At 38.5% G+C, this 26509-nt stretch overlaps 1 protein-coding gene across 1 annotated transcript in view; it reads left to right on the top strand.

Annotated features, from left to right (window-relative positions):
* Positions 1 to 26236, top strand: part of TNFRSF11A (TNF receptor superfamily member 11a) — a gene marked incomplete at its 3' end in the record, with an annotated part of 52685 nt that extends 26449 nt beyond the window's left edge. The window contains exons 5-10 of the mRNA XM_077136088.1: positions 14 to 107; positions 1363 to 1454; positions 3393 to 3506; positions 6432 to 6484; positions 8330 to 9098; positions 25977 to 26236. Coding sequence (XP_076992203.1) covers positions 14 to 107; positions 1363 to 1454; positions 3393 to 3506; positions 6432 to 6484; positions 8330 to 9098; positions 25977 to 26236 — 1382 coding nt within the window. The remainder of the gene's footprint in view (positions 1 to 13; positions 108 to 1362; positions 1455 to 3392; positions 3507 to 6431; positions 6485 to 8329; positions 9099 to 25976) is intronic.
* Between the last annotated feature and the right edge of the window lie 273 nt (positions 26237 to 26509).

The raw sequence follows: 26509 nt of genomic DNA, 5'->3' as shown, positions 1-26509 counted from the left end.
TCTTTTTTGACAGTGCAGCTCAACAAGGACACAGTGTGCAAGCCTTGCCTTTTTGGCTACTTTTCAAATGCGTTTTCTTCTACGGATGAATGCAAACCCTGGACCAAGTAAGTGACAATGAAAGGAGCTAAGAGAAGCTTCTAAAATCAACTGATTTTAAACAGCTTGCCCTCCACTGTCTCATCTGGGTTGAAAACAGACTAATTCCATTTGGTTAGACTTCCTCTATACACTGTGTTCAAAATGGCTAGATTCTGTCAATTTTGAATGGGAAAATAAACTAATCAAACTAATTGTCCAACTTGATTTGTGGCAGAAACTTTGTGTTACTTTTTAGATTCACTAGTTTAAGACTTCTGACTTGCACTTGCAGCTTTTTTTCCTCTTTTTTAACCTTATTTAGTTGAAAATCAGTAAAGATGTTTATTATCACCCACTCAGCAGTCTCTCTTTTCCCAGCTTCCCACCACACTGGTTTATTCTTCCAGTGATTTGTGTGTGTGTCTGTGCGTATGTGCTATGTATGTGCATATAGAAGCCTCCTGTTTATATAAAACCATTGACACTTTGTTTTTTCTCACATTACATATGTTGGTGCTCATTCCATATTAGTTAATTTAGTTCTTCATTGCTTTTTACAACTGCATACTATTTCATTGTTTATGTATAGATGTATCTTAATTTATTTAATAAATTCCCTATTGATAATCATTTAGGCCGTTTCCAGTTTTTGTAGTAATAAACAAGTTTGTGATGAATAATCTTATAAATATACTTACCATTTCATACTTATATGAATTTTATCCATAGTGCAATTCCTGGGTTCTTACATTGCATGCTTGTGTAATTTTTGTTGCTGAATACTAATAATCAATGTAATGATTCATTTAATAATTCATTTTATTTATTTATTTATTTTTTTTACATGGGCAGGCACCGGAAATCGAACCCAGGTCCTCTGGCATGGCAAGCAAGCATTCTTGCCGCTGAGCCACCGTGGCCCGCCCTAATAATTTCATTTTAAATATTTATTTTTTGCTTCACTCATCCTAGTTTTCTGTTGAAAAAAATTGTCTGTATTTTCGACTTGAAAATAGTAATCATAAAAATTTATCACTTAGCTACAGTGATTGAATCCTTTGGAACCTTCTTTACTGAAGACACCAATCCACTCTTCCTGGTCGTTCTCAGGAAACACTGACAGCAGTTACTCTTGTTTAAGATGTGACTTCCTCTTCTAAAGGAGCTAGCAATCTAATGGAGTAGATCTTTGTAGCTTTTTTTTTTTTGAGAGTATAAAATCGAAGTCCTTTATAGTAAATCAGATATACTTTATATTCTTAACTACTTTTCATCCCACAGTTGTACCATTCTTGGAAAGGCGGAAAAGCATCATGGGACTGAGAAATCAGATGTGGTTTGCAGTTCTCTGCCAACTAGTAAACCACCAAAAGGTATGTTTTAAACAAACATATTGGGCAGGCCACAGTGGCTCAGCAGGCAGGAATGCTTACCTGCGATGCCAGAGGACCCAGGTTCGATTCCCAGTGTCTGCCCAAAAAAAAAAAAAAGAGCATGTTGGTTGGTAGATGGACCCCAGTATATAGTAAGTTCTTCTAGACTTCCCCAAAATTAGCAGCTGAATCTGGAGGTCTCTATCTTTTCCTTTTCTTTTCGTTCCATCTTATCCATGTTCAGCTCAATATTTCCTTTTAATTAATATTGTAATTCCAGATATATTGCTTACATAATTATTTTCTGCATTGGAATGTATAATTAATGACGTGTTCATATAGAAAAAAAATGGAAAGTACATCCTGCAAACATACATTAAAATGCCCAGGCATAAAGGTTGATGGTAGTCACGGTGAAGGTATCTTTGAGGGGATTTTGTAGTCAACAGGAGTTAGCAACTTGTTAGAATGTAGCCATAATTATTTATGGAACATTTTGTAAATAAAATTAATCCTAAGTACAGTTTCAAGGTGTTTTAATTTGCCCAAACTACTGAAATGCCACATACCAGAAATGGGTTGGCTTTTACAATGGGGATTTATTAGTTCACGAGTTTATAGTTTTGAGGCCATGAAAATATTCAAATCAAGCCATCAAAAGGTGATGCTTTCTCCCCAGAGACTGACTACCAGCAACTCTTGGGCTCCTCTGTCACATAGCAAGGCAAATGGCAGTGTCTGCTGGTCTCTGCCTTCTCTTTCAGGCTTTGTTACTTTCAGCTTTTTGCTTCTAGGGCTTTCTGTCTGAGTTTCTATGTCCTCTCTTAGCTTCTGTGTGTTTCTCTGTTTCTTTCTCTGAATTTCATCTGCTTATAAAGGACTACAGTAAAGGATTAAGACTACCTGAGGCATGCTTCACCTAAAATAACCTAATCCAAACGTCCTACCCACAATATACCCACAGGAATGGCTTAGGATCTTCTGGGATCCATAAAACTTCAAATCACCACCAGAAAGTAGGCAGTTAATAGTGGAGGCTAGTTACTCCATGAGTGGGACAGTGTTCAGGTGGGTCCAGATATAAGAAGAGGTGACATAAGAATCAAAAATATTTTCTAACAAGGCAAGAAAACACAGGCCACAGAGTAACATTAATGAGCTTTGACTAAGAAACTCTGGGTTAGGGTTCACATTTTGGAAAATAGGAGTACATTATAGGGTTCTGAATATGGAATTACATAATCAACAGAGTTTTAGAAAGACCATTTTAATGACAACATTAAAAAATAACTGAGGGAATAAAAAGTTATTTTTAAAAATCAAAAAGAAAGAGAGAGGAAGGATGGGAGACCAGGAAACCAGGTCAGATAAACCAAGAGTTTATATATAAAGGTTCTAGCAATGAAGTGATTGAGTGGGAGGTGAAAAAAAAATGGATGAGTCCACATTGTATTGTAGAAGAAGTACTGAAAATACTTCACAGTATGGCCCTCATTCTGTTCTCATGATCAACAAAACCCAGGTGCCATGTTATTATTTGGAAGCAGATAAGATAGGGGCAGAGGCCTTTTGCCAGCAGAGGCCATCCATATGGAGCTACTGAGGTGTTCTCTGGGTAAGCAGAGATGGAACCAGATGGTGTGGTGGACCTGGTTAGAGTTGTTCAAAAGAAGAAACATGCAGTGAGGGCTCCAGGCTAGCCTTGGTTCAGAGTGATGCCGTATTGAGCAGGACTGGGCTGGAATATCATTGCTTCTCTTCTTCAGAATGTGAGTCCTCTCTGACAAACGTAGAGTCATAGCTGGGGAGCTTCATTCTTCTCTTATTCAAGACCAACATTGTTGATCTGGGGATGGATTTAAAGAGTTTTGTTTTTAAACTTACAAAGTAAAATTAAATTATCTTGAATTCAGTTTTTCTTATTTTTTTCCTATACAGAATCCCAGATTTATTTGCCCAGCTTAATTATGCTGCTTCTCTTCATATCTGTGGCCTTAGTTGCTGCCGTCATCTTTGGTGTGTACTATAGGAAAAGAGGGAAAGCACTAACAGGTATTGTGTCTACGGTGGTTTTTGAGAATTAATCTTAAAGGAAATAGATATATTTCTAAGTATATGCTTTGGAAGATGGGTGGATTCTCCACTGATTGCCTGTGGGGTTCTGCTTAAAAAAGTGCATTGACCTGGTTGCAGTTAAACTAAGCTGAAACACCATTTATATCTGATTGATTGCTCATGCCTGTTTGTATATAAGCAAATAAAAATATTGTAGCATTCAGAAAATCCATGACTTATAAACTACATGTCGATGTTGTTTAGATTGTGCAAATCAGATATATAGGGGGGTGCATTTATCCTGGAATACAACCATTTAAATGAGCCTACTAAGGCAGAGGCAAAATGTTCAGGTAAGTGGTGGGGATGTCTCAATGGGGGTGTTATTTTGAACTATGAATCTAAAATTCTGAAAAGTTTATTATCTTCTATCCAGTAAAATTGAGGTGCTCATTCTTAGAATAAGCCATAAAGTGTTATTTTGTTTCTCGGAATAATTTTTCCACAGAAAGTTGATAGTGTCGTAAGAGATCACAACATGGTTGACTTTAATATAACAAAACAAAAAAACTATGATTTTGCCAAAGGATTCAAGGCTTCATCAGATTTCCTCAAGACATTTCTTAATTCTTTGGTATTCAAATCATTCTCTTTTTGAAACACTTGTTTTTTCACTATCCTTTACCGTTTTCAGTTCCTTGGTTGCTTATCTTGTCCATGTTTTCTTTATTGTGATTTGATCACTTCTCCTATATCACATTCATGGACTTCGGGAAACCCTGATGTAACATTGGGCAATTAAAAGATTAGTCAAAGAGTGAAGATGGTGGTTCCAGATGTCCAGTGCTAAGTACAGAGTGATGTTTGAGCAGAGGTCAATTTTTTAAGTGTGTTCATCATTGAATATTTATTATCTGCAACTGTGTGCCCCTAACAGCCTGGTAACTGAGGATTTGGATAATGTCTGTTCAGTGGTGAGGAGTGCCTGCCCATGTAGTCATGTTTGTGCAAGATAAACCGTTTTCCCAGGGGTTTTTTGTGTGTGTGCTTTAATTTTTTTCTCTTTGATAATATTTTACTGACATATTTTGAAAGACAGTGGGCCTAACAATGTACTCAACCCAGAAATTATGATGATTAGCTTTCTGTTCATTCATTCAGCACATTTATGGGGCACCAGGGATGGACTGGGCCCTGAGCAAACACAAGCACAGTCAGTGCTCTCAGGCTCACTAAGACATCTGTGTGGGCCACATGGGTGTTAAGTCTGCAATGTGAGGCTGAATATCAACAAGGGAAGGTAGCATGTTCCATGTGAGCAGATGACAAAGCCTCAGGCTTTGGACTTCCCAGAGGAAGAGACACTGGGCTGAGATCTGAAGGATGCTGGAACTAACTAGCCAAGGAGTAAGGGTAATCAAAAGCATTCCACGCAGAGAGAAGAGTGTGATGGAGAAAGCATGGTGAGTTGGGGGCGATTAAAGGAAAGCAGGTATAGCGGGAGCAGAAAGAAAGTCAGGGACCCAGGGAGCCCTGGTGAGATGAAACTGAAGCGTAGGCAGGTCTTGTTAAGCTGTTTGCTTATAGGAAAGGGAAGAAAAAACAGCCCTCTGGTTTTAGTGTAGAAAACAAGTTTGGGATAAGTAAGAGTGGATGCAGGCGTACCAGTTAGGAGTGCTTTTTCAGTCATCCTGGGGAGAGATGACCATTATGGTAATAGCATGAATATCTTCCAACTCCGTGTACAAATATTATTTTTTAATACTATTCGTAATTGTCTGGTACTGACTCCTACAAGGAAAAAGCAATTTTCCTTTTATTTTGGATAACTTTGTTTTGATATAATTTAAAAATTATAGAAAAGTAGCCAGAATGATGATGATGACAGCAATAGCTAACAGACATTAAACATTTACTATATGCTAACACTGCTATATTTATTTTACATATACTAAAATCTTCACAGCAGTGCCATGAGGTAGGCACTATTATTTTTTCCCATGGTATGATGAGAAAACTGAGACTCAGGGAAGTTAAATAAACTGTGCAAGGTCATATAATAGTCTGTGCCATAAATGAGATTCTGTGTGTAGATTGCTTAGCACAGCCCTGGCATATTGGAGTGCTCAGTAGATGTTAGGTCTCATTAGCTATTATTATGATCTGTGATTATCTGCCAATGGTGCCTTGATGACTTCTTAACTACCTTACAAATTATATTAGTCTGTATGGTAAATCCAACGTTAAATATTCATTGAAGGCAAGCTAAAAGTTTATCTTTGTATCATAGATTTTTTTAATTCATAGATTTTACTTTTTAGGTTTCATCACTTGTACTTTTAAACTTTATGGAGATAGTTTGCATAGGCCGCAGAACATATTCTTCTTTCTTCCAAGAGGCAACAAGGCGTTGTGGAGAGGATTTAGGGCCTGCTAGAGCTCAGCCAGTTCTGACTTTAAGCCTCCTACTTTCATTCTTCTTTCATTGTACATAGTCTAGGGCCAGTTAACTGGAAACTCCGTCTATTAGACACATCTTTCTTGGTCCCCTTCAATGCCACCTAGGCCTCCACAGTCAAAGAAAAGTTGCTAATGGAATGAGAATGTCATCACAGCTGTCACATAGACCTCACCCAAATGCACACAGGTATTCGTCGGAACATTAGTGAATAGTTTTTGCTTTAGAGAGAACAGGAAGTTCTGTTTTTGATAAGAAAAGTAAGATGCCTTCATAGTCTTTAGATCAGTTGGTTTTTAAAAATTGTTTTCACTCCCAGGACCATCACTAAATGACTTGCAGAAGATTAAGTGTAAAGATAATAAAGGACTGACCAAGTGGTTAATAACACTGAATTCCGAATAGAAAATCTCTGTTTTATTGAAATCAGCATATGATGCCATTATTTTGCTTTGTTTTTCTAGCTAATTTGTGGCACTGGGTCAATGAGGCATGCAGCGGCCTAAGAGGAAATAAGGTAAAATTAAAAGCCTTAGATGCTTCTGTTTTGGTTTGTTAAAGCTGCTAGAAATGCAATATACCAGAAATGGGTTGGCTTATATAAAGGGAATTTATTAAGTTACAAGTTTACAGTTCTAAGGCCATAAAAATGTCCAAACTAAGGCATCCAGAGAAAGACACCCTGACTCAAGAAAGGGCTGATGACATTCAGGGTTTCTCTGTCAGCTGGGAAGGCACATGGCAACGTCTGCTAGCTTTCTCTTCCAGCTTCTCTTTTCAGACAGCTTCCCCAGGGGCACTTTCTTTCTTCATGGCTCTCTGTGTCAGCTCTGCAGCTTTTACCAAAATGATTCCCTCTTAAAGGACTCCAGTAAGTGACCCACTTTGAATGGGTGGAGACACATTCCATGGAAACCACCTAATCAAAATGTCCCATCCACAATTGGGTAAGTCACATATCCATGGAAATAACTTAATCAAAAAATCCCACCAAACATATTGAATTAGGATTAAAGAACATAACTCTTCTGGGTACACAACAGTTTCAAAATGGCACAGCTTTCTTTATACTTTTAACAGCTAGAGTCCCGTTATTTAAAGGGTATTTTCCTGATGTAATCAAATCTCAGATCCCAGGATTATTCCCTACAGAATAACCCAAAACCCAAGTCCATACTCATCCTAAATGCATGACTGTTTTCTTTATATTTCATTCCATTTCTGCCCTCTCTGTGTACATATGTGTTATTTTTTAGTACCAGTCTTGATTGTCTAGTACAGATTCCTGTACTAGAGCTGCATCTTTCCTTTACTCTGTAGTTATTTTGGTAACTTTTTATTTATTATAATTTAAAAATTATAGAAAAGTAGAAGAGCATAAAAACTCCATATGTTCTTTATTCAGATTCACTAATTATTTGCATTTTGTCATATTGCTTTATTATTGGTTCTCTCTCCCTCTGTGCAAATGTCTGTATTTTTTCCTGAACCATTTTAGAGTGAATGGCAGACATTGGGCTCCCATATCCTTAAATATTTCTGTGTTTATTTCTTAAGAACAAAATATTCTCTTACATAACTGTAGTACATGTATCAAAATCAAGGAAGTTTGCAGTGGTACCATTTTATTATCTAATCCATATTTGATATTAAAATTTGGGGGAATTATCAATATGTCCACTACATTTCTTTTCCTAGATAGAAAGAGATAGCATTTTTAAACCACGAGCTCATAGGGATTTCTCCAATTCTAGTCCCAACATCACAAAATTCATTTTCATCTTTCCTTTTTCCATATTTGAACCTTTCTCCAATACTGTGAAGCCTGATCCCATTATTCTCCATAAATATATTTATTCCTTTGTTCAGTTCTTTTTTTAAAAATTTTTTTATTAATTCCTTTGTTCAATTCTTGAATACACAGAAAGTAATTTCAGAATTGCTAACCCATACCACAGCGAAAAAACAAACATGCTAACTAGAGTTTTATTATTTGTTTTCAGTTCTTTAGATGGAGGGTATATAGTAAACATACTGTGTTCAGAAGTTATTTGGACTAGTCCTTCCTCTTGCTTCAGTGAAATTATGCTGTTCATTTAATCGCTGTAACTATTTATTAGATTCATTCATTTCAAGCTGTGTTCCATTTTAGGGTTCTTCCCCATACTTAATGATTTGAATATATTTTGTTTTTTATTCTATAATCTTAAATGACACAACAGAGTGCTATAGCAAACGTCCTATCTGTAGTTGTTATAATGAAGATAATTAGTATTAACACCATATTCAGCAGCATTGAGCAGAACCATATTCAAAAAAGTTTGAGTACTAAAACAGCCACCTTCTGAATCTCCATCAGCAGGAGTCCTCGGTGGACCATTTCAGCCATTCCCCTGTGGTAGCACCTAGTCAGCACGAAGCATATGAAGGTGCCTTACTGCTGACTCTGGAAGAGAAGATGTTTTCTGACGACATGGGCTGTCCAGGTGGCCGCAGTGTGTGTGGAGGTACATGTGCCGGAGGCTCTCCTCATGCACAGGGAGAAGATGCCCCGACGCTCTCCATGGTCAGCGAGGTCGAGGGTGACCCCTTTGGGCAGATTCCCATGGAAGACGAATATGTGGACAGGCCCTCCCAGCTCCCAGACTCTTTCCTGTGCCTGACTCAGCCTGGAAGCAAATCCAAATTCTCTGAGCCCCTGGAGGTGGGGGAGAATGACAGTTTAAGCCAGTGCTTCACTGGGACGGAGGGCCTCATAGATTCAGAAAGCTGTGATTTTGCCGAGTCCCTATGCAGGACTGACTGGATTCCTGCCTCCTCCGAAAAGTACTTGCAAAAGGAGGTGGAGGGTGGGCATTGCCCAGAATGGGCAGCCACCTCCACCTGGGTGGATGACTGCTCAGGCTGTGGGAACCTTCCTGGGGAGGACCGAGAACCCATCATAGGTTCCCCCGAAAGTGGACCCTTGCCCCAGTGTGCCTATGGCATGGGTCTTCCCCCTGAAGAAGAAGCAGACAAGGCAGAGGGGGGAGACCAGCCCTTGGGTGGGGCTGATGTCAAACCGCCAAGCTCCACTAGGGGAGGAAGCCCTGGGTCTGGAGGCTCCACCTGTGACCACCCACCTGCATCTGGTAAGTGACTTTCCTGGTCTTTCAGTTCTGAGCCAAAACTGAGCTTTTGGTAAAGTATTTGGGAATAGGTTTCGCATACCAGTTAGGACACTGGGAAACTAAGCTGAGAATAATTCAGCTTGGCCATTTTCTTTGAGTAAGTTTCTTTACAGAATGGGTTTTGAGTCAGTAAACATGTTGAATTTGTGCCCACTGCCCTGTGACTTGATCTTCCACCACCGGAGCTGTTTCTGTGCTGGTACGTGCCCCATACTCTTGTGTTCAGGCTTCTTGGGATAGCATTAGAGAGTTGATTCTTCAAGACAAAGTCAGGATTGGCCTCAGGACTGGCCACAGTCAAAACATGCCTGGAGATTTCTGTTTTGGGGTTTTGGTTTTAAAACAACCTAGGACCCTTAAATCTCCCCCAAGAAAGCTCATAAATTTTAGGTTGACAAACAAACTTGTTTAATTAATCCTTAATGAATTAATATTAGTTGTGAACAGCATGCTGGCTCTATACCAAATTCATGATGCAGTAAAACTGTCCTTTGACGTTTCATATGAGAAACCCCTTTTATAACCACCGCATATAGTATATTTATGGAACCAGGAGGATAATTTTACAATTTAAAATCATTACAGAGGTTTATTGCTGCAACATTGCTTGAGCAGGAACAGCCCACCAATTATAATATTATGACTTTTCTTCACTAGGGTAAAATGCCATCTGTTTTATTATGTAGTTACAGCTGACAGGGAGGGCCTCCTGTAGCTCTGGGATTATTTATCGTATGGAGGGTATGGGGTCTTTTGGAGAATCTTATGAAAGCCATAGACACTCTCTCCGAAAAAGTGAATATATGGATACATAGATTATATATTCAAGTTTTTTTCCTTCTATTTAGGGGATTCACAAACTCCTCCCGTCTTCGAAAAAAAAGGCCCATTCAAGGACCACCCTCTCGTTTGGAGATGCTTATTCTTCCTTGCCTTTTCATTTAGGCTCAAGTAATACTAGCAGCCTGTTTTTTGTTTATTTTATAGCCCTGCTCAAGGACTTTACAGTTCATGCCCTCGGCACAGGGACTATTCTACCCTGTAGTGACAAGGACCCTTAATCTTATTTGTAGAGCAAAGGTACATTGTTTTGTGGTTTTGCTGCCACTATAGAGGTTCATGGATGTACAAATTCTCTAATATCCATTCTCAGTCAAACTGGAAAGGGGAGAGAGAGATTTTAGGGATATTTTTCAAAGAACTGGTATGCCTTTCCTTTGGAACAGCTTAGATTTTTTTTTTTTTTAAGGTTTTAAGGAATTTCTGTGACTGAAAATTTGGCGCCATTGCTTGTCTGCATTGTTCTGTTTCTTTACTAGCATTTAGTTGTCTTCCCTTTGGAAATGAGATACATGGCACACTAGTTATTTGGGTGTGGGGAATGGGGAGGCCTACGTTCAGTCTGTTGCAGACCAGGTTTTCAATTTGTACATCAGGAAGGTGACATTTGCCACTGTGAAAATCATCAGCAGTTCTTAGTAGAACAGTGCTGGCAAATGTCTTTTTTCTTTTTTTAATTGCAAGGGAACTGACAAGCTAGGTAAAATGTCAAATATTCAGACATTTTAAAATCAGTGCAGTTTTCTTTTCTTTTCCTTCCCTTTCATTTTTTAATTTTACAAATAAGCACTCTCTCTTCGCTTTCTTCTTCTCCCCTGCCCCCAACTCTTATCTGCTTTCTGTGTCTGCAAACTTGCTGGTTCTTGTCATCTCTTATAAATGCTATCATACAGTTTTTGACCTTATGTGCTTTGCTTTTTTCACGAGCATAATGTTGTCAAGGTTCCTTCATATTACAGTATTTCTCATAACTTCATTCTTTCTTAAGGCAAAATTATATTCTATTTTGTTTATATACCACATGTAGTTTATCCATTCATTTCTTGATGTGCATTTGGGTTGTTTCTAGTTTTGACTATTGTGAATAATGCTGTTATAAACACTGGTGTCAGAGTTTCTGTTTGAGACCTTTTTCACTCTCTTTGGTGTATGTCTAGAATTGGAGTGGCCGGGTCATATAGTAATTCTGTGTTTAACTTTTTGAGAAACTGCCATATTGCTTTCCACAGTGGTTGAACCATTTTACATTCCTACCAACAATGCACTACAGTTCCTATCTCTCAAAGTCCCCTCCAACATTTTTTAAATAGTAGCCATCCTTGTCGGTGTGAAATGATATCTTGTGGTTTTGATTTGCATTTCCGTAATGGTTAATGATGGCTAATGATGTTGGGCATCTTTTAATATGTTTATTTACCATGAATTGTCTGTCCAAGTCCTTTGCCCATTTTTTAATTGGGTGGTTTTTCTTTTTGCTATTGCTTTGTTAAAGTTCTTTATATATTCTGAATATTAAACTCTTACGTGATAACACGGTTTTAAATTATTTTTCCCATTTTGTAAGCTGTCTTTTGCACTTTCATGATAAATATCATTCAGTGCAAAAAAGTTTTTAATTTTGATGAAATCAAATTTGTCTCATTTCTTTGGTTGCTCCTGCTTTGGGCGTCGTATCTAAGAATCCATTGTTGAGTCCCAGGTCATGATGATTTGCCTCTATCTTCTAAGTGTTTTAGCTCTTATATTTAAGTTCTTGATCAATTTTGAGTTGGTTTTGTATATTGTGCGAGGTAGGGGTTAGTCTTCTGCATGTGGATAGACAGTTTTCCCATCACCATTTATTGAAAAAAACTGGATTTTTTTTTCACTGTTCTTACTCCACTGCACTCTTGTCCACTTAGCACTCTTGTCCAAAATCAGTGGACCATAAATATTTCTGGACTTTCAAATCTGCTCCATTGATCTATTTTCTATCTCTAAAACAGTATTACACTCTTTTGATTACTTTTGCTTTGCATTATAATTTGAAATTGGGAATGCGAGTTCTCTAACACTGTTCTTCTTTTTCAGAATTGTTTGGCTATTCAAGGACCTTTACAGTTCCATATGAAATTGAGGATCAGTTTTTCCATTTCTTTAAAAAAAAAGTCTTCTGGATTTTTTTTTAAAGAAATCAGTGCTTTCCTCTAAATGGTTAAAACAATAACCTAGCCTGTTTCTCATTATCTTTTATTTCTCCAACACTAAACAGCTAGCATAGAAGAAAAGAAAAAAAAGTATGTCATCAAGTAAGTGGTGTTAATTTGCAGAGGGTTGCACTGCTTTTTCTTGTCTTTGGTGCTTAGCCAGGCAAAACATCCGTAGAGTCTGCCCGAGAACATCAGGAAGCAGGCCAAGTTAATTTTTGCCTACCTAGAACAAGCCAGATTGATTTAGATTTTTTTTTTTAATTAGAGAAGTTGTAGGTTTACAGAAAAATCATACAGAAGATACAGAATTCCCATATACCCCCCCACACACACACATAGTTACCCGATTTCTAGTCTTAGTGTGGTACATTTGTTATAATTGATGAAACAATATTATTATAAATCTATTATTAACTATAGTCCATAGTTCACATTAGGGTTCACTGTTGTATACCCTATGGGTTTTTAAAATTTTTTATTCTAATGACATATTTAGAAACTAAAATTTCCCCTTTTAACAACATTCAAATGTATTATGCAGTGGTGTTGATTACATTCACAAGATTGTGCTACCATCACCACCATCCTTTATCAAAACTTTTACATCACCCCAAACAGAACCCTGTACCAGTTAAGCATTAACTCCCTATTTCCTACCCCCATCGCAGCCACTGGTAAATTATATTTTAGTTTCTATCTCTGTGAATTTGCTTATTCTAATTATTTCATCTCAGTGAGATCATAGCATATCTGTCCTTTTGTGTCAGCTTATTTCATTCAACATGGTGTTTTCAAGGTTTGTCTGTGTTGTTGCATGTATTAGAACATCATCCCTTTTATGGCTGAATAATACTCCATTGAATGTATATACCGAATTTTGTTTATTCATTCTTCTGTTTATGGGCACTTGGGCTGCTCCCATCTTTTAGAAATTGTGAATAATGCAACTATGAACATTAGTGTGCAAATATCTAGTCAAGTCCTTGCTTTCATATCTTTTAGGAATATACCTAGAAGTGAAATTATTGGGTCATATGGTAATTCTCTACTTAACTTTCTAAAGATCCACCAAAGGTTTTCCACAGTGGTTGCACCATTTTACATTCCCACCAACAATGAACAAATGTTCCTGTTTCTCCACATCTTCTCCAACAGTTGCTATTTTCCATTTTATAAATAGTAGTCGTTCTAGTGGTATGAAATGGTATCTTGTGGGTTTACTTCGAAATTCCCTAATGGCTAAGAGTGTTGAGCATCTTCTCATGTGCTTTTTGGCCATTCATTTATCTTTCTTGGAGAGATGTTTATTCAAGTCCTTGGGCCATTTTTCACTTGAGTGGCTTGTCTTTTCGTTATTGAATTGTAGGTGTTATTTATATTTTCTGGATATTGTTATTGAGTTGTAGGTGTTATTTATATATTCTGGATATTAAACCCTTATCAGATATGTGGTTTCTAAATATTTTCTCCTATCCTATAGGTTGTCTTTTTGCTTTCAGGATAAAGTCCTTTGATTGACAAGAATTTTTAATTTTAATAAAGTACCATTTATCTCTTTTTTCTTTTGTTGCTCATGCTTTGGGTATAAAGTCTTAGAATCTGTTGCCTAGTACAGAGTCCTGAAAATGCCTGCCTAAGTTTTCTTCTATATATTTTATAGCTTTGTTTCTTATATTTAGGTCTTCAGTCTATTTTTAGTCCATTTTGATAATAGGGTGGGATGTAAGGGTCCACCTTCATTCTTTTGCACATGAATATCCAGTGTTCCTAGCACATTTGGGAACAATTTCCCCATTGAGTGAGCTTGGTACTCATCAAAAATCAGTTGACCCATTTTAAAATCAGGATGTGTGAATCCTCTAACTTTATTCGAGATTTTTTTTTTAATATTTTTATTGACAAATCTTCACACATGTACAGTCCATACATGGTGTATACTCAGTGGTTCACAATATCATCACATAGTTGTTCTAGTCATCACCACTGTCATTTTTAGAATATCTGTATCACTCCAGAAAAAGAAATAAAAAGAAAAAACTCATACATCCCATACCCCTTACCCCTCCCTCTCATTGACCACTAGTATTTCAATTTACCCAATTTATTTGACTCCTTATTCCCCTTATTTATTTATTTTTTATCCATACCTTTTTACTTATCTTCAAGATGGATTTTGCTATTTGATCCCCTTACTCTTCCATATAAATTTGATGGTTGGCTAGTGTTCTTTCTTTTCAGTCCTTATCATTGCTTGTAGGCCAGATCTAAGGATGACAGACTCCCTCAGCTTTTGGTTACTTGGGACTGTCTTAAAACTCTCCCTCAATTTTGAGAGACAGTCCCACCAAATATAAAACTCTTTGTTGGCCATTTTTTTCTTTCAATACTTTAAATATTTCATCCCACTGCCTTCTTGCCTCCATGGTATCTGATAAGAAATCACATGTAATCTTATTTGGGCTTCCTTGCACATAATACATTGCCTTTCTCTTGCAGCTTTCAAAACTCTCTCCTTGTCCTTGCCAAACAACAGTTTGACTACTATGTGATTAGCCCATTTGGGGTTTATTGGACTTCTTAAATTTGCATAATCATGTATTTTGTCAAATTTGGAAAGTTAGCTGCCATTATTTCTTTGAATATTCCTTCTGCCTTTTCATTTTCTTCTGGTACTCCCATAATGCCTACACTGGTAAACTTTATAGTATTGCACAGGTCTCAAGCTCTGTTCACTTTTTTTCATTCTTTTTTCTTTGTTGCCCTCAGCCTGAATCATTTCCATTGTCTTGTCTTTAGTTCACTGATTGTTTCTTCTGCCAGCTCTTAAACCCTCTAGGCGTTTTTTCATTTCAATCAGTCTGGTCTTTAATTCTAATGTTTCTTTTTGGTTCCTTTTTAAAATTTCTCTCTTTATTGATATTCTTATATTGTTCAGTCGTTGTTTTCCTGACTTAAGTTGTTTCTCAGTGTCTTCCTTTATTGAAGATAATTTTTTAGAGTCTTTTTCTGGTATGTCCAAAGTCTGATCATCTTCATTGGTGGTTTCTCCAGTTGCACACTGTACATTTTAATATTTTGAAGTGCTAACTCTGAGATTTGGGCCCTGAGCTATATGTTCCTTAAGTTTTGGGGGTTTTTTGGTTTTTTTTTTTTTTTTTGCATGGGCAGGCACCAGGAATCGAACCTGGGTCTCTGTCATGGCAGGTGAGAACTCTGCCTGCTGAGCCACTGTGGCCCACCCGTTCCTGAAGTTTTTATCTAATCAGTGATGTAACAGAATTCTTTTAATGCCAGAAGCTAACAAAAAACAACACTGCACAAAATACCTTTCACAGTCTGGAAGCTCAGCATTGGCTGGTGCTTTCCTCAGAGTTTAACCCTCCTATCAAGAAGATATAGCCCAAGGAGAATGTTAAGGACAGGGTTCTCTCTATCTTTTCTATGCCTGAGTTTGTCCTGGGCACTAGGGAGGAGTTTGGGGAAGAGCCAACAAGGGCTTCTCGAGCTTGCCATACCATTTTTAAAGCTGCATTTGCTTGACTCAGTACTTGCCCAGTTACTGCAACCCTTTGATTGTCTTCAAAAGCTTGTGGAAGATGGCTCTGCCAGTTTGTGTTAGCTGTTCAAAGATTCTGTGGGGAAATGGTCCTCTGGAGCATCTTACATCACTGTCTGTGGCTTGAGTGGTTGCAATGATGGTAGTCAGATTCAAAGATTCTTACCCCAGGGTCCAGGAAAACCCTGGACTTTTCATGCTTCAAGAAGCATGAAGAGTTCATCAAGGTTTCTCAGGGAGTCCATTCCACAAGAAGATCAGGGCACAGGGACAATTAATTTATAGCTGTGTCTCAGAAAGAAGTTTTGAAGTTGGAGAAGTTCAAAATCAAGGCAAGGTGGTGCTTTCTCCCCAAACAATATTCTGGTATTGGCTGCCAGCAATCCTTGGGGTTCCTTGGCTTGTGTCCCTGCCTTGTGTCACATGGCAATGTCCTCTCCTTTCTCTTCCAGATTGACTTTTGAGGCTGTGCTATTCTCTCCTAAATTACTCCTACATAAGGAGAAGTTATGGTTTTTGGTCAAAATGGCACTTCCTCATTATTGCCTTTTTAAAAAAATTGTCATGATTTACATTCTGTAAAATGTGTGAAAGAGGATGGAGCTTGGGTGAGAGGTAAAGGGGAAGCCTGATGCCATATGATCTCCTAAAAGCCACTGTGCTCTCAGGGCTTAGGGGAGGTGGCCTCTCTAATTGGGTTTTGGGATTTTTATATATGAGTGTTTTTGTTTTTGTTTAACCGTATGACCACATCAAATAGTTTCTAGAGAAATGACAGTCATTGGGGACTTCAAGACGTCTCCTTTGGGGCCAGCATCCCTTTTAAGAGAATAGTGGTTTTTTCAAACCGTTCCACAGTGTGGGCTATTCTTTATAAAATAATATCCTGTGTTGTTTAAGGCTATTTTAACAGGTTATAACTCTTTAAAAACTGCAAGAATTATTAGCAAAGACAGATGAAGGGGGAAAGCATATTTTGGTTTTATCTTAAATAGCCATTTCTTAATTTATATCTTAAATTTTGCCTAATTCTGATGATAGGTGTTGGTTACCTTTGTTAAAAGCCCTCTCTCCTGGAGTTTGGGAAATTCTCATTGTGCTATCTAGAGAAGTGTTATTTCATGTTAAAGAAATAGCAAGTGCTTATACTGAATGAGTCTGTAGTTAGCCACTGACTTGTTTAGGCTCCTGAAGTCATTCATTTTTCAGCCACTTCTGAGCCAGAGAGAGTTGCTTATCTATAGGGCCTACAGTACTTCTGGATGAATATCTTCTACATTTTTATTTTTCTATCAGACCTTTATTGAGGTTCCAATGAGCCATGAGACTTGAAAAATAAGTAAAGTTTGATGCCAGGATATGTACAACACAAAAAGAGTGAATAATCTGATAAATCATGGCCTTCCACAGCCTGCCCCTTCTAATCTGCAGCCACTTGTTTCCCTCTACCACTCATTCACCTAAGTTTTGGCCAAAGCCAGCCTCTGTTATTGTGGACACCCCTCTCTGTTTCTGCATTGCTAATGTGCTTCCCCCTTTCCATATTGCCCAGTTCTGTCCTGCAAGAAGTGTTAGATATGGCATATGTACCTCCACTCGCATATTCCAGTCAGCTTGGAACCTTTCTCATACCATTTGTCAACAACACCGCTGTAGACAGACACATCCAATCGGTAGGAATTTACATGACCTCATCACATCTGATCCTTCTACCACCAACCAAGGCAGCTTATTCACAAAATGTTAAGTGAATAAATATTTATAAGCCCATTCATTCATTACTCCTGTTATGAATAAATAGATGAACAAGGGTCCATAGTTCCCTGTTTATTACCTAGCCCACTCTGAGCTTCCCACTTCTTTGATCTGCTCTAAGGAGTTAGGGGAGAAGCTGGGGATGGAAGGACTGGCATTATCTGCCCTGGGAAGAGGTGGCAGGAAACACAGAAGCACAGGGGAGTAGGTTCATCCACATGATGTGGGAAGATACCTTGGAACCAACGGTATCAGAGGAAGGAAGGTTTTTGCAAAATTCTGCATTTTCGCCCCTATCCTCCATCTCCTATCCCTGTATCCCACCCCTTCTGAAATAACTGTCCTTGACTATCCATTTCCATTCTGAAGGGACAGGAAAAGGTTTTCCTACCCAAATTTTCCTCTTTTCCTTCCCTTCTCTCCCCTTTGCCCAGCAATGATCAGTCTTTTATTTCTAACTTTCTTCACTCTCCAGTTGGACTGCTATCCATAACTTTTACCTAGGTATTGTAAAGATAAATATTAATTCATTGACTTAGAATCTTTAAGTTAAAATGGTATTTTATCATTTGGTTATTTGGTAATAATATAACCAGCATTCACTGCATTATTGCATTATATCAAAGTATATTAAAAATTTGTTCACCATATACTTTATTTAATTTAGTCCTGCTATCTTTCTTTCTACACTAATTGGGCTCATTTTGAAGGATTTGGTTCACAAGCCTCTCTAAGTAATTTTCAAACATGATTCAGAATGGAACTATTAAATACTGCTTCCTGTCTTTTTCCTCACCATCATATACCCAGTTTCTTCCAAATGCCTAAAACAGGACTTACATTTCCATAAAAAGGGAAATCACATGAGAAGCATATGGGTTAAATATATAAATTTGTGTTTTTTTTAATCCTCAGAGAACCCAGTGTATCCTGGATAATTTGAGTGTATTTGTGTATATTTTTAGTTCTGCTCCTTGGAAGAAAATTCACATGATAATTTGGTGTTATTATTTGCTATTGTTCTCATGATTTACTATTCATGTAAATTATGCATTTTAAACAACCTAATAAACTTTTGAGAAGAAAATCATGCATTATCTTGCTAAAAATGTCAGTTTTATCAGGGATTGAGTTCTCAGAACAAGGCTTGTTCTGTCTGCCTGAGAAATGCAGATTCCATGGAGCCCGCCCTCCATGTCAGGCATGGACTTAGCCAATTATAAACATCTTTCTAGGTCATGATGGGGCACTTCCTTTGTTCATTGCTTCTGTTGACTTAAGGCTATTTTTAACTCTAGGTTACTTGAAAATTTTCTAATTAAGTTGCATTACATATTAATGTTAAAGTCAACTAACCCTTTTAAATGCTAGAGACTCTTCAAAATTCATGATTTAATTTAAAAAATCATCATGTCATTCTGGCTTTGAAATCACACTTTGAGTAGCATTCAAATACTGTATTATGTTCAGCTGCCTATGAACTGGTTGCAGTTTTATAAGTGACATTATAAATATTAGTTACTAGGTGCTGGCTAAATGCTCTGTGTGCATTACTTCTTAAATCCTTAAATTGGTGCCAGGGATATTGATTTAATTTGCTTACAGTGTCTTGCAGAATCCTCAGTGCCCATAGAATAAGGGGGAAACTCTGGCCTATGGTAAGTGAGTGGCTGCTCTGGCTGAACATGGGGCTGTGGTCAGGCTAGGGCAGCCTCAGCTCAGCCTCAGAAGGTTCCACCAGAAGGGACGCCAGGGTCTGTGCAGTAGGTAATGGCTGCTTTGGCCTATAATGAGTCTTCTCTCTTCTGCCAGTTGTTGTCTGGAGATTCCTATTCACTGTCACTGATTCTCTTGTGGGGAAAGCCCTTTCTTCCAACTCTCTCCAAGCCCATCATTTTTTTACAAGTGAAATAAAGTTAAAATTAGTGACAGGGACAGCCTTGATGGGGAAAGCTGTCAAGGCAGCCTGAGGAGGAAAGAGGAGAGGGATGGGGCCTCTTGCTACATTTGTATTCCTAGAGACTCTATGGACTGATAATATCTGAAAAGACCCAGGCCTTTTTAACCTCTTTGGGGTTAGACTCCTCCCCATTATTCCTCCCTTTTACAGATCAGCCACCAAAAGGGAGAGGTGTCCCCTGACAGCAGACTCTCTGGGAGGTTCCTTAGCCCTCCATGGAAAGAGTTACTCTTTCACAGACATTTATCAACCGCAGAAGCCAGGCAGCCATGCTGGAAAGAATGCCATGCAGCACCCACCTAATTATGCAGCTTTCCAACCCAGCAACTATTGGTATCATCATCTCAGGCTCTTTCTCCTCTCAGGTTAGCTTGCATAACCATGTAAAACCCTTCCATTCTGAAATATAGAAGGCAACATTTTAAGGAATTACTGCTTTTAGCAAGGACAATTCAGAACTGAGGTACATTATGGGATAAGGACACTACAACTCACTCTACACCTTGGTCTAGTGTAGTGCTAGTTCAACTGGCAGCTGACTTGCATGATGAGAAATGACACAGTGGTGTTTGGTGTACAATTGTATAAATGACTCATAATGATTGGCTATTTCAGCAATGAAAAAAAATGTTGGTTAGAGTTGAGAAAAGCACCCTTTCAGTCTTCAGGACATGTTCAGATCCTCCAACAAGACAAGGATGGAAAGATAGCATCACTACTCAGTACGCATCATGAAACTGTTTCCTTGGGGGTTTCGTGCTCACTGCATTACGTTCTGGTAGCAGTGAGGTTATTGCATCTATGACTAATTGTCTACTTTTTACCAAACATTTTCAAATCCATCATTTCATTTGACCCTCAAGCCATCCTGCTGGGTATTCATGTATTCATTTATTCATTCATTTGGCAAATATTTTATGTCTGTGTGTTCTCTGCAGCTGCACTCTTCCATGCTAGCAGGTCTTGATAATTGATGCACATTTCTTAAATGAGCAAACTGAGATCTGGGGAGTTGTTAGGTGATTTGCCCCAAATTCTCACAGTGCATGAGGGATGAACCAGGACAATACCAGAAGCTTTTCTCTCTGCCATGTTTTCCTCACTGTCCCAGGCATCTCTTACCCTTCCTATACCCTTCCTGTATTCCTTTCATCAGTTATGCACCTTCTGCTCTTCAAAGACTGAAACACCGCGATGACAGTGACGTTATTAGATTACTTATAAGCAAATCTGGATTAGGACAAGCCATGGAAAAAGAAGTCTGTTGGACAGTTTTCAGCCTTTAAGCAATATCAGTCAATAGAGAAAAACAGAACAGTGAAATGCTCACATACAAAAGCAGCTGCAAGCTAGTTTTTGTAATGAAGCCAGCATGTCAAGAGCACTCAGGTAATTCTGGATTTGGGGTGTGGTTGCTATCATTATTATTACTAGACTGGATGCCCTCTCAATCTATCACCATATAACCCACAGATTAGCCACCATCAAATGAATTGATTGATGCCCACGGTGTAGTGATTACTCACAACAGTGGATCCCTTTAGAGTGCCCAAGTCCTTCTGCTCCCGCCAAAGCTTACTAAGAATTTGTGGGTATTCACAATCCTGTGTGTGTGAGATGATGTTGTAATTTAAAACTTTATTATTATGTTAACTGTTAAAAAAGAAATGAGTGTGGTAACTCCATGGTTTCATTGCTGAGGAAATTGTTTTTATGAAAAGCAGTGAATACTTTGGGAAGATTCAAAGAATGAGTAGCTAAAAATATTTGTGCTTGGCGTATGACTTTTAGTTCTCATTCCACTTGAAAGAAATCAAGACTGGAAATTGTAGGCAAAGCATTAAAGGTGCCATTGGTATAGTCAGTAGATCTATTTTCAAAGGGCAGGCCTTGGTTCTACATCAGAAAATTGAAGTTAAAAGTTTTATAAGTGGCAGATAATTGAACATCAGAAAAATCATATCATAGAATCAGTATTTTAAGAGCACTGGTGGATATCTTGTGCAACTCAGTTGTTTTTAAGAAGATTTAGTTCTTTATCAATTGGAAAAAACTGATTTGCAAACACTTCTGCAATATTGGAACATGTCTAAATTCTAAGATGTTACTTCCCAAAACAGTAATGTTAAATCAAAGCATCAATAGAGAAAAAACCCAAAGCAGTACACCTAGCGGCTACCTGCACTCAGAACCAACAACATAATTTTCAAAGCCCAGTAGAAAATGGAAATGCAAGGCACCTTGTTCAAAATTAATAAGAATTTCAAGATGAAAACAACAGGCATTATACCAAGTGTGGGGCCTTTCTGTGTACATGGCCCTGTGCAGCTGCACAATTCACACAGCCACAAACGTGGCCCTCCTGCCACTTCTTGTTATGGGCAAATTAGTAGAACTTAAAGAACATTTAGTCTGCACTGGTTTACTATATCTCACAAAAGTCAGCATGGATGGAATGGACTTGGAGTTGACCAAAGATTGTTTTTGTCGTTAATCATCCCTACGGTAAAGAAATACTTGAACAATAAAGTTGTCTGAGAATCTCATACTCTCTTTAGGTAACTTTTCTTTACATCACATTGTTACGAATTTAAAGGCCTTGTTTTTGTCTCCCTGCCTTCCCACCATGGGCCTCCAGGAAAAATATTCTTGATCCAATGTATGGATCAAAGCATTCTAAAATGTTTAAGTCTATCACTTAGGTAAAAGGTTTTGCATTCCATTTTGAAAAAAAGTAGAAAACAAGACTACAAGCCTATAGACTTTTAAAAATATCAGTTTCAAAGATATTATTTGCTATGGGGCAGTGGCATAGAATGAAATTCTTAAAGTGGGAATTTTTACACAAAATCCTGATGTATAAGATAAGGGCAAAAAACAGGTTTTTTTTTTTATCTGAGTGTACATTGATTTTTCCAACAAAGAAGAAGATAACAATGGATTCATGGTAATGATTTGTTGAAACAACAATGGATTCATGATGATTTGTTGGAAAATAAAATCTATATGATATAGAAATCATATATACTATGGAATAAACAGATAAATCTTAATATGCAGAGGATGAAAAAGAGATGAGATTAAATTCAAGACCATAAATCATTCATGTAGTGGCTAGAGATGTCCTCTGTATATATCATATTGAAGAAAACCAGAGCCAGCAGTTAATATTATAAGACTAAAAAGTAGAGGAACTGTGGCAAGAGAAATCATACTTCCAAGAACTTAAAATAACCAATTTTATTAAACACAGTATGTTTTAAATTAGATTAGAAAGTTTATGGTATATGCATACTTTTGGTATATATATATATTATTTTTTATTTCCCACTTTGACTTTTTCTATTAAACTAATGATTCCCCACATATAGGACTTCTCTGCTACCATGGCTGGTCGTTCTGAGGCTGCTGCCGTAGTAGAAACCCTTAAATTTGGGATTTTGGGATTAGTAGTTATTGAGTTACTTATAGAAGTCACTTAAAGCAGAAAGTTATTTTTAAACTTCATACCTTAAACATTTTTAACTTAAAATACATTCACACACTAATTATTTTTTAATAAAGAGCCATATAAATTGTCTGATTAGTTTCCTGAGCCTTTTTTTTTTTTTTTTTCACATTAACCACAAAGTCTTAATTTCCAGTTTCTGTTTCTTAAGTGTGGAATGAGAAATTTTGGACATTTGCAAAACAAATTTTCATGCACAATCCTTCTGGACTTCTAACGTGATTTTTTACTTTCCCTTTTTTTTTTAGGCTGCCTTGTCTGTACTAGTTAAGCAGTTTGTTGCTGATGTTCTCTTTTGTTTTGTTTACAGTGGCTCATTTTTATTGGCATTCTTGCAAAGCATTCACTTTAGTTTTCATAGAAACATTTTCCATTTTTCCCCAACATTTCACCTCTTTACATCATATATATTTAATTAAATTCCCTAATAAGTTCAACTGGGATAAACAGACTTGGGAACTCACATGGTAACTGGTAAGAACAGGAAGATGTAGCATCTTAGCAAATAGATTCCTAGTCTAGAGTATGTTGTATTTTATAGCACATGTATTTTAGAGGAAGTAGAGAATGTGGATCAGTTTGGCTACTTGGTAACTGGAAATACTGGTGGCCTCCCCACTACCCATCTTGGAGCCATACCCCATCCAACTACCTATGGCACAGATAGCATGAGTCACCAATCTCCCTGTGTGAACTTTTGATTTATTGCTCATATTTGAAGTCACTGTGATTTCACAGCTTCTCACTGTGCCTCAATCTCAGCTTCTTGGGAGATACCCATGGGCGGAGGTAAGTTTCCTCAAAGGGAATTGCCTGGGTGCCTGTTAATATTTTAGTCGAACCATCCAAAAAGTGCCTTCCAGACTTGATGAAGAACTCTTTTTTGTAGAATGGTGACAGAAACGTCATGTTAATTGTTCATATAACAAAGTTATATAAATATTTATTAAGCTGGGTCGCAATAAAGAAGAAAAAAAGAAAAGGAAGGTGAATTGTGAGGAGACATTTTGATGTTCACATCTCCAGGCCAGACTAGAAGATTCTATGTGTAATACTGAGTGTTGGGACATTCTGGATTGGCTTGGTTTGTGGCACTTATTTTAGCCTGGAAAATATCTGAAGCATTAGTTTTTAAAATAGAAAAATAATAATAAGTACAGATTTCCTAATATTTGCTGATCTTTCCATTTGTTTTTCAAGGGGTCCATTAATTAAAGACTGGCTTAAAGCTAGTCAAACACAAAGAAATGAGGATAGAACCCGGAGGGACAAAACATCCCTCAGGATCAGAAGGAAAGAGTGAATTATAGGATACTTCTCTTTTTTTCTGTTTTAATCTTCTAAATCTCCTTTTCCCAGGAGTAAGAAAAAAAAATCCATTAAGGAAATACATTAAGCTCTGCTAACTACTGAGCCCATTTGGCCCTGTGGCCCTCGGTGGCAGAGTCTGTTAGAGGCATCTCTGGAAGATGAGAAAGTGAAGGCCCCCAGGTGACAACGGAGTCAGATGTGAAAGAGTCAGGTCAGAGAGGAGGCTTGACTGTGGTTTCATCAGGCAATAACCTTCCCTTCTGCCGCCTTCACTTCCCTTCCTGATATTTTTGACCATTTTACAATTCAGTGGAATTAATTACATTTACAATATTGTGCTTTACCATCACTACCACTCATTATGAAAACTTTTTAATCACCCCAAACAGAAATTCTACCCATTAAGCAGTAACTCCCCATTGCCCCCAACACCTCCAGCATCCTCCTTCCGGACCCCTAGTAACTTTAACTTACTTTTTGTCTCAAAGAATTTGCTTATTCTTGATATTTCCTGTAAGTGGACTCATACAATATTTATCCTTTGGGGCTTGGCTAATTTCACCTAACATAGTATTTTCAAGATTCCTCCATGTTGTAGGTGTGTCAGAACTTCATTCCTTTTTATGGTTGAATAACATTCTATTATATACATATTGTAAACATTTTGTTTATGTATTCATCTCTTAATGGATCTGTTGCTTCCACTTTTTGGCTATTGTAGATAATGCTGTTGTAAATTTTGGTGTGCAGGTAACTGTTTGAGTCCCTGCTTTCAGTGATTTGGGATATATGTTTAGGAGTGGAATTGCCAGGTCATATGGTAATTCTATGTTTAATTTTTTGAGGAATCATAAACTGTTTTCCATAGCAGCTGTGTCATTTTATATCCCTACCAACAATGTACAGGTCTTCTAATTTTTCCACATCTTCACCAACACTTTGTTTTCCAGTGTTTAAATAATAGCCATCTTAGTGGGTGTGAAATGGCATCTCGTTGCAGTTCTGATTTTCACTTCCCTAATGACTAAGGACACGGAGCACCTTTTCATGTGCTTGTGGCTATTTGTATATTTTCTTTGGAGAAATGTCTATTCAAGTCCTTTGCCCATTTTTTAATTTAATTGGGCTGTGTGTTTTTTTGTTGTTGAATTATAGGAGTAGTTCTTTATATGTTCTAGATATTAAGCCTTTAGCAGCTAGATGATTTGCAACTATTATCTCCCATTCTTTTCATTTACCTAATAATCTTTGACGTGCCAACATTTTTAATTGAATGAAATCCTAATTATTTATTTATTCCGTTTATTGCTTGTGCCCCCTTTTATCTGAGTCCTGTCTATGATTTTACCGTCCAGTTTAGTTCCACCATTATTCCCTGAGTGTCAAGTGGAAAATGATAAAACTTGAGCACGGTCCATAAGCTTGCTTCTATTCTCTCTCTCCCTCCCTCCTTCCCTCTCCCCAATTCCCATCTGTCTGTCTCTCCTTGCTGACCTCAGGACTGGTGGGATGGAAAAATGACGTTGCAGAAAGAACTCCTTGGAGTGTCCCGTGCATTTCCTAAGTGAGTGGGTGCGGAAGGGCTCCTGCGACACCCCTGTGCGAGGAGTGGGGACGCCACGGCCCCCTCTTCATCGAGAGACTTTCCTCTCATGAGACAAGTTCTCACCAAAACCGTATGAATCACCCCTCTCCTGTTGTCTCTTCCTCCCCCTTGTAGGAAATGTGACTGGAAACAGTAACTCCACGTTTATTTCCAGCGGGCAAGTCATGAACTTCAAGGGCGACATCATCGTGGTGTACGTCAGCCAGACGTCGCAGGAGGGCGCAGCGGGGCCGGGCGCGGGCGGGGCGGGGGAGCCCGCGGGCCACCCGGTGCAGGAGGAGGGCGCCGGCCGCAGGGCCGCCTTCGCGGGACCCGGCCCGCGCTTCCCGGACAAGACCGCCGAGGAGCCGGCGCCGCCCGGGCCCGTGGAGGCCTCGCGGCCGGTGCAGGAACAGGGGGCGCCCGGGCACGGCGCCCGTGACCGTGGGGACATCACTGTGCCCAGAGAGCCTGCCTCGGCCTCCCCAGCGCGGGGCGCCTGGGGGGCGAAGGGAGGGTCTCTTGGCCGCCCGGACGTGCCTTCCCGCAGGCCGTAGGCGCGGCGCGGGCTCGGCGTGGGACAGCACGTGCGCTCCGAGTGGCCTGCGCGGGCCGAGCCAGGAGGAACAGTGCCACGGAGGCGCAGGGAGGCTGGCCGCCCCGTGTTT

The sequence above is a fragment of the Tamandua tetradactyla genome, chromosome 18 (assembly GCF_023851605.1).
Source record: "Tamandua tetradactyla isolate mTamTet1 chromosome 18, mTamTet1.pri, whole genome shotgun sequence".
NCBI classification, from domain to species: Eukaryota; Metazoa; Chordata; class Mammalia; order Pilosa; family Myrmecophagidae; genus Tamandua; species Tamandua tetradactyla.
This window is presented reverse-complemented; position numbering and strand designations above follow the sequence as displayed.